We start from the raw sequence: 9,023 nt of genomic DNA, 5'->3' as shown, positions 1-9,023 counted from the left end.
GGCTGCTTCCTGAATACAAGGATTCTGAAGCTTCATCTGACATACCTTGGACATGTTGCAAGGCGGGATCAATCCTTGGAGACGGACATCATGCTTGGGATGGTCCAACAATCGGGCCAGTGGAGCCAAGCAAACTAAAGTTGTGAACAATCTCAATCTCTTCACCATCCATTCTGATGCTGCCAGTTGGTCCAGTGGTGAGAATCTTTGTCTTCTTGATATTGAGCCTCAATCCATATTGAAGGTTTCAGTCCTTGACCCTCTGCAGCAAGCGCTTCAGGTCCTCCTCAGTTTCAGCAAGCAGGGTTGTGTCATCTGCATAACAATCTGTTGATAGATCTTCCACCAATCCTGACTGGGGTAATCAGGATGGGTGTGTTGGAGGCAGTGTGATTGGCACAAGATAGAGCAGAGTTTAGGGCTGTTGTACATAAATGACTCAACGGCATACAACAACAACATACAATAGCATACAAGAACAACAACAACAACTCTCTGATAGAGTTTTTTCCTACCCTACAAATGCTGTTGTGTGCTCTAGAGTCAGAGCTGACCATCTTGTGGGTTTTCAGAGGCAGTAAATTGCATAGGAGGAGATTGCCCATCCTTCTCCCAAGAAGCAGCTGATGGATTCAAACTGTGCGCCTTTGTCATTGCAGCATAGTCATCTCAAAATAGGAACTGCATGATTTCTTGCTCCTATGAGTGGAGTCTCCTAAGTTGAGCTCCTACCCTCAAAAAATGTCAAGGAATTTTCCACCTACTTACAAGTAAACATGGAAATGTTTTGTAATTTAATCCTCTATGGTTACAGCTCCTACAGTTGGAGATTTCCTCCTAAACCAAATGCTTGACTGGGAAAAATATATATTATTTTACTTGAATCCACTATAATTACCCATAGTAATAGCATTAAAATTTAAAGACATTCTAGGAAAATCTGTTGTCAATGACCTCTACAAAGTGCTAAAGAGAAACGATGTTAAAGTCTAAGGTATGCCTGATTCAATCCATGACATTTTCAATTGCTTCCTATGCATCTGAAAACTGGATAATTAATTAGGAAGACCAAAGAAGAATTGATGACTTTAAACTGTGGTAATGAAGAGGAGTCTTGAATATCCCATGAACTGCCAAAAGAAGTCTGCCTTAGAGGAAGTACAAGTAGGGTACTGAGACAGAGACAAAGATAGTGAAACTTCATCTCACTTACTTTGGGCACATTATCAGGAAAGGCTAGTCTTTGAAAAAGGCTATCATGCAGGGAAAGGTAGAGGACCAGAGAAAGAGAGATAGACCCTCAACTAGATGGATTGGCACAGTAACTACAACAATGGACTTGAGCAAGGTGCAGATTCTAAGAATGGCACAGGATAGAGCAAGGTTTTAATTTATTGGCTATGGGGTCACTATGACTAGTAGTTGATTCAATAGCACTTAACAACAAGCAGCAATATTCCACTATTTTATTAAATAACCACTTATTTTCAGTGGATTAGAAATCACCCATGGTCAAAGACAGAAACTGCTGCTCTTTTGTAGGTCCTGATTCTGCAGGGGAAAGGAAAGTGAAGCATTTAACCACAACTTTCTGTATGTCCATCTACCTACTTAAATCTGGGCTTCCGGAGAAAGGGCTGGTGGGTGTGAAATCTATAGGTGAGACAGGTCTCAGGATAGAATAGCATTCTCCATATCAGGCAAATCTTCCTCAGCTTGAACTTTTGACTCAACATTTTCTGGAGGAAAATCAGGAACCAAACAAACTTTTCCTAAAACTAAAGAGGCTCTGGAGTTGGAAAAGTCTCAGGAGGAGTCAGATTAAAACAATTTTGTGTATCACTCTTTTCTCCTAGAGAAAGTCTGACCCTGGGTATATTCTCTAGCCTGGTGGGCTTTGTGGAGTTCTTGATCTTAGGACTGTGGGCATTTCACCAGCCAGGAGGATGGCACAGAGGCCCAAGAGGGAAAGCAGTCCTTTGGGGAAGTGCCTCCATCTGTGTATGTATAAAGAAAGACCCTGATCATTTACTGTTTGGGAGCTGAACTCAAGGCTCAGGGGGTGTGAGTGGCCTCCAACCTATGGAAAATTTTCATGTGACTGAATTAGAATTCTCAGTAGTATGTCCTTGAGCTCCTCTCAAGGATCCTAAGTACTGTTTCATCCTAAGTACTCCATGAGGAAATGAACTGTGTAAACTAGAGGACACTTCATTCCTGGCCCTTTCCAAACTAGAGGCACTTGTGACTGGGGCCTCTTTGGGGTAGTAAAGGAGACTGGTGGCTTCATTTCACTATAAATGGTGTTTCCTACCCATCCACTCTGACCCTGAGTGAGGCAGAAGTTCATATGGCTTGGAGGTTTATCTGTGTAGGTGAGTTTATCCCCACACCTTGAGTTCTCCTCACCCTGAGTTCTCTTCAGAGCATCATGTTGGAGGCAATGACACCAGCTCTTGTACTCAGCTAAAACACCCAGCAGTTGGTCTTGGACCCAGGTAGGAATAAGGGAACTTCCCATGTCCCACTGGGAGTTTGTCCATGAAATCACAACTGTGGGGGCAAAGAGATGGACTTCAAATATTCCTTGTCATGCTCCTCTACCACGCCCAATTCCACTAGAAGTTTATCAGGACCTGCAATGGGGAAAGTGAAGAAATAGTTTCCCAAGGAGAAGAAACCTCAGCAGGAGGAAGGGAACTTCTCACAATTAACAGGCTCAGGTCTGGGTCTGAGTTGCTTCCATTTACCTCAAGTTCTAATTCCTTTAGAACAAGGCAGCTCTGTGTTTGAGTGACAGACAAAATGAACCCATGAATGAATGAGCAGATTTTTCCTTTCAACAGCTTGAGGGGTGAGGAACAAGTAAAAATATTTCCAGGGCATAGAAAACTTAGCTTGAGTCAGATTAAATAAGTTCCCATTGCAAGATTCTAACAGTAGTATATAAGGAATGCAAGGTCATTAAAAAATCAGAGATGATGCTGAAAGTGTGTGTGAGTGATCTGGGCCTTACCAGACTATTGGAACTGCTCTGGCCTTCTGGTTACGCTGAGTGTCTGCACCTCAACAGAGCTCAGCAGGGGTAAGTGTTTCAGATGGCCCAATGGTGATCCCTTCTGCAGGACAAGCCGTGGAACAGGTACCATGTGGCTGTGCTCTCTGGTCTTTACCCTCATCTTGTTAGCGGTGGCAGATATCATGGGTGATGTAAATGAAGTTTGCGTTGGGACCCCTGGCATCCCTGGTACACCTGGTTCCCATGGATTTCCTGGCAGAGATGGGAGAGATGGTGCCAAAGGAGACCCTGGACCTCCAGGTACTGAACCAAATAGATGACCCTCAACTGAGAGATAGTATTCATCCTCAGGAAGTCCCTCCACTCAGAACTTTCAAATAGATTTTGGATCTCAGAGGGGACCTCAATAGGTGTCCAAAGTTCAGCTAAGTGAGGGACATGATGGAAGTTTCCTGGATTCCTTAGATTGGAATATCACTCAAGGATGTGTCCTCACAATATCCAAAGAGCAACAAATAAGTCACCACAGCTACATTGGAGGTCTGTTCTCATTGATCCCAACCCAATTGTAGGGGACATTTTACATTTATGCAATCTTCTCCCTACAGGTCCAATGGGGCCCCCTGGAGGAATGCCAGGCCTTCCTGGGCGTGATGGACTGACTGGAGCTCCTGGTGTTGCTGGAGAGCCTGGATACAAAGGAGAGCCTGGAGAAAGAGGCCCCCCAGGTGAGCAGGGTTTAAGTGATCAGACAGTGGCATCATTGGTAGAGTGCCAGACAGCTGTGTGACTGCTCAAAATCTACGGTGAGTTTCAGCCAAAAATATCACTTCCAAAGGGTCAATGGGAGATTAAAAAAAGCAAGAGGGGACAAGAATGGTAGAAGAGTCAAAGATATAAGGGGAGTATGGACAAATTGCAGAAACGGATTAGTATGGGAACTACTCTGTACATCATAACTACTATAAGGAAACATGAGGTGCAGATGTGGGAAGGACAATATTTTTTGAGGCTGAAGTTCTGGAATCATCCTAGAAACAGCGTAGACTTGCACAGACTTGGAGATCAAGCCAATCGTTTTTTGTTGGGGAAACCAATAAGCAGAGAGGAATGCTGATGCTCTGAGTAGTAATCAAGGTCTATCAAGAAATAAACTACAAGGTTGCACAGTTTGGTAGGTAGAGTGAGAGGGACAGGAAATGGGAAGGATCCAGGTGAAAAGACAGGGTAATGATGGGCAAGCTTCAAGTGTGATTAATTTTATAAAACATAATGCATGAGAATGATTGTATGAAATATAATGTGAATGAAGAATAGTGTGAAGCACAATGTAAAATACCTTTGTAAATAAGCCAGTTTTAAAAAATTTTAAAAAATAGAAGAAGAACTACAGAGGGATTACATTTGCCCTTGATGAGGATAGGAAAGGAAGCTGCCTAGAAATAGGAAGCTACTACTAAAATAGACAGGTAGCTGCATGGTTGTACCAGGAAAAAGCAGGGTGAGATCTCCACAGGTGCAAAATGGCATTACAGTCTTGGTGTCTGGAGAATGCAGGAACACCACAGTCCTGTGGTTTTAAACTTGAAGCCCAGGCCTCAAGTCAGGCAGTGAAAATGAACAATTAAAGGGCAGAATGTCAGGCCAAAACTGGGACATACACTTGGCAATCCACAGATGGTTAGCTTTGATTAGTGTGTGTGATCTCTCTGCAGGCCTTCCAGCTTATCTTGATGAGGTGCTCCAAAGCACACTTCATAACTTGAGATATCAAATTCTGCAATCAATGGGAGGTAAGGAGGATCATTAAAGCTTTGTAAGACAGGAAATTCTCCCACAAGTCTTATCCTCAGTTCCTATCTCTAGATTCTAGAGATCTGGCAAACAGCCATGGACATTTGGGTCTTGAGGAAGGAGTAGTGCTTCTCTTTACTTATGTCCTGGCTTAGAGGGATAGAGTGCTATGATTCCTTATATATGCCTGATTTGCTTTCTGTTAAACCCTAGGTCATATTGTTCATAGTCAATAAGTACTTGTTTAATGAATGAATTCGTTAATAAGTATTAATACCAATTAATTATTATTAATACTAAAAATAATAATGTATTAATACTAGTGCTTATTAACCTATCTGCGAATGAGAGCATAGTAGGAAATTAGAAAGACTCAGATTAGAAAAGTGAGATAAAACAAAGAGGTATGAGTGAAAAGATTGGAAAGCAAGAATACAGAAAGGTTTTTGAAGACATAGAGAAAGAATTCTATGGTATAACCTCAAACCCTTGCTCTCAGTCCTCAGCCTGCAAGGATCCATGCTGACAGTGGGAAAGAAGATCTTCTCCACCAATGGGAAGTCAGTCAATTTTGTTGATATTAGAGAGTCATGTGCCAGGGCTGGTGGTCGTATTGCTATCCCAAGGAGCCCAGAGGAGAATGCAGCCCTTACAAGCATCGTTAAGAAGCACAACACTTATGCCTATTTGGGCCTGGCTGAGGGCTCTACACCTGGAGAGTTCTATTACCTGGATGGGGATCCTGTAAACTACACTAACTGGTACCCAGGGGAGCCCAGAGGCCAGGGAAGGGAGAGGTGTGTAGAAATGTACACCGATGGGCTGTGGAATGACAAGAACTGCCTGCAGTACCGATTGACCATCTGTGAGTTTTAAGTAGGCCAGCAATACCAAAGGAGAGATGTATTCCTATCTTCCCTTTTAGCCTTCATAATGAGCACCCACCTGGCACAGAAAAGGATGTAACTCCTACTAAAAAAAATTGATTTGTGGCTTTTAGATCTGAAGGCAACCATAACCATAATCCTTCCTTTCATTGGAATGGGCCTGATTCCTCCCACTATTATTAACCAATCTTGATATTCCTCCCTGAGCCTCTGTGTTTCTTCTGACTCCTTCTGAGCACTGCCTATAGAAGCAACTCTTGATCTTGGACCTTAATTTCCTTCTTCCTCGTCTTGCATCAGTTGTAGATGGCAACAGGGAAGTCCTGGATTGGAAGGGTCTTCCAAGGTCACATAGACAGATCTGCTTACTGGTCCCTCAATGCTTCCTCTGTAGCCCATTGCCTCTTGGACCTGCCAAGTGTTAGGCACAGATAAAACAGGCTGGTCAGCTGCTAAGCCATGATATGGCTGAGGACATATCACAAGAGGAATTAGTCTTCTGTGAAGGACATCATGCTTGGTACGGAAGAGGATCAGTTAAAAATGGGAAGACCATCAATAAGATGGATTGACATGGTGGCTACAATAATAAGCTCAAACATAGTTGCAATTGTGAGGCTAATGCAGGACTAGGCTGTGTTCACTCTGCTGTGTATGGGGCCACTACGAATTGGAGCCAGTTCAACGGCACCTACAACAATAAGGATGAATTACAATTACCCTAGACCTCTGGGGAACACTTAGGCTCCCTCTGAAATCAGACGAAAAGGAGGGATTTCAAAATGGTGGAGGCCAGTTCAACCCTAGAGGCTGACATGCATGATTCACTCCCTTGTGTCTAGGATGTTCATTCAATCTAAAGAGCAGTCACCTTCACCTACAGAACAGACTCCTTCTCTTGTTCCAGACATGACCAAATAATCTTCCCACTTACAGCCTTGCACCACTTTAAACCTTAGTGAAGCTTTCACCACATTATTCTGGCTCTGACTTTTCCTTTCATTTATTCACCAAGATATTTTTTTAGAATCAAATGTGTGTTAAGTCTTTTCCTGTGGTCCTAGGCATGAGCAAAATACCTCATCATTGTTGGGGACATTTGTTTTTCCTGAGTTTATTTTCCCATATTGTAATGAGAATGAAAAAAAAAGTGTCACTGTTAAAAATATTACCACCATTTCTACTACCAGGACCACAGTTAGATTATTTAATGATTAACTACATATATTAAGCTCTTTGGCAAGCACTTATACATAATTATATGTTATTTAGTCCTTATGTGAATGCCATGGGACCAATATTTTTCCTTGTTTTAAATGAGAACACTAAACCTAAGAGAGGTTAAATTTTTTGAGTGTTGCCACATGAATAACTGACAAAGGCTAGATTCAATGCCCTCTTGTTGACTAAGATGATTTGAGTATAATAAATAATAAATGCATTTACATGAGTTTATACTGTCTTTCATTCAGAGAATCATCACATTTCTACACTTTTATAACTTAAGTTTACTCTGTCTCTGAGACTTGAATCGTTTAGACTTGAATTTTTGAGTGGAAAGTTTGATCTCTTTGTTGGACAAGAAGAGAAACCTTTTTCCCTCCTTCAGATTTTATAATTGACCCCTTTGAGTGGGTTCCTTTGCTCTTTTCTGCAGCCCGTTACCTGCCTTGTGAAAAACTTCTGGTGGAATATATTGATATTAGGCTTTGATGGCATAAGATGTCCTTCAGTTCATGTTATCTGTTTGTGAGTGGTAATATAATACTTTTTATTCCCTACTCAACTACCTGGATGGTCTCTGCAGCCCCACAATGGTGACAGTGAGGGATCAAGAAGATGAGGCTTATGTGAGTCTTTCCAGTTCAGTCTGCATGGAATGAGACAATATCTCTATTGCTTGAGGAGCCAATCCCTGAAATTTCCCCACTCCTTCCCACTTCACAACTTGGGATGAGCCCCTACCCCTACCTCTACTTCACTGTGCTTATTTAATGGAAAAAATGGCTTTTAAGATGAGCTTTAATGATTGGTTAACAGATATGTTAAAAATAAGTAAATAAATAAACCAACGAATGTGATGGGAGATTGTTACCAGTGGAGGAAACCAAGCAAGGATCCTGAAAAGAGTGCAGGCAGGCTAATTTGGCAGAAGTAAGGGTATTAATGGGAAGTGGGGGGTAGGAGACCTTAAATGCCATGTATTGGGAGTCAAAAAGGTCTGAAGAGAACCATATCCCTCCTTTGGTTGGTTTGGTACATCCTTGGTACTAGCAGCCAGGAGCTCAGGAGACAGATTGTGTTGGGAAAGTTGACTGTCAGGGATCTCCTCAAATTACTGAGGAACAATGCTGCTAGTATGAAGACTAAGGCGTACTTGATTCAGGCCATGGTCATCTTGATCTCTTGCTATGCACATAAGATCTGGAAAATAAATTAGGATGACAGGAGAAGAATTGATGTCTTTGACTTTTGCTGTTGGAGAAGAATACTGAATATCACATGGACTGCCTAAAAAACAAACAAATATATTTTGGAGAAGTGTAGCCAGGGTGCTCCTTGGAGTTAAGGATGGTGTGATATCATCTCATTCACTTTGGGCATGTTGTTATCAGGGGCCAGTCCTTGGAAAGGGACATCATACTTGAAAAGGTGGAGGATCAGTGAAAGAGAGGAATACCCTCAATGAGATGGATTGACACAGTAACTGTAACAGTGGACTCAAATATGACAGAGATGATTAGAATGATACAGGATAAGGCAAGATTCAGATTCCTTGAACATAAGATTGCTATGAGTCATAGTCAAATTGGAAGCTCCTAACAACAGCAACAGCAAGAACAAAATGTGACATGATACATTCATCAAGCATATCATCAGATAAAGGAATTCTGTACTATATCTGGTGAAGTTGGATGCATAGAGGCCAGACATGAAGTTAGAGTCCTTAGCAGTGCACAGGAAACAGAGACACAATTATTGTAGGAATCAAAGAACACAAGCATTATAATTAGGAATATTGCATTTTGAAGGTCCTATTTATGTTTTACTTTATTTAATTTTCTTTTTGGTGAAAGTAAGAAACTTCCCTGCATCACAGTTTCTGGACAGAGTGATCAGTTGGTAACATTCTTTGCATTTTGTCAATGTTGTCTGTATTCTTGTTCGAGTTGTTTTGCTACTGTTTACTTAGTCTCCCTGCTCCTGAACTTTCTCATCTCTATGAAGAGATCTATATTTGTTCCCATTCCAAAGAAAGGTGACCCAACTGAGTGTGGAAACTACAGAACAGTGTCATTGATTTCACATGCAAGCAAGATTCT

The 9,023-nt window shown here is 41.7% G+C and overlaps 1 protein-coding gene across 2 annotated transcripts; it reads left to right on the top strand.

Moving 5' to 3' along the window:
• Positions 1-3,147: 3,147 nt before the first annotated feature.
• Positions 3,148-5,689, top strand: LOC102857141 (pulmonary surfactant-associated protein A-like). Of its 2 annotated transcripts, none has more exons than XM_006903162.1 (4): positions 3,148-3,256; positions 3,706-3,747; positions 4,735-4,812; positions 5,313-5,689. In XM_006903162.1, exons 1-4 carry the CDS (start codon positions 3,148-3,150, stop codon positions 5,687-5,689), a joined length of 606 nt encoding a protein of 201 aa, XP_006903224.1. The 2 variants fall into 2 exon arrangements, with proteins under 2 accessions (XP_006903224.1, XP_006903223.1); XM_006903161.1 differs by having other exon boundaries at positions 3,148-3,319; positions 3,628-3,747.
• The last annotated feature ends 3,334 nt before the right edge of the window (positions 5,690-9,023 follow it).

Source organism: Elephantulus edwardii, unplaced genomic scaffold, assembly GCF_000299155.1.
Source record: "Elephantulus edwardii isolate Elephantulus edwardi_28Jun2011 unplaced genomic scaffold, EleEdw1.0 scaffold00527, whole genome shotgun sequence".
NCBI lineage: Eukaryota > Metazoa > Chordata > Mammalia > Macroscelidea > Macroscelididae > Elephantulus > Elephantulus edwardii.
This window is presented reverse-complemented; position numbering and strand designations above follow the sequence as displayed.

Coding starts and splice junctions, on each gene's coding strand:
- LOC102857141 (XM_006903161.1), top strand. CDS start 3,148: ATGTGGCTGTGCTCTCTGGTCTTTACCCTCATCTTGTTAGCGGTGGCA. Junction 3,320..3,627: donor AGGAGACCCTGGACCTCCAG/GTACTGAACCAA, acceptor TTCTCCCTACAG/GTCCAATGGGGCCCCCTGGA. Junction 4,813..5,312: donor AATTCTGCAATCAATGGGAG/GTAAGGAGGATC, acceptor CCTTGCTCTCAG/TCCTCAGCCTGCAAGGATCC.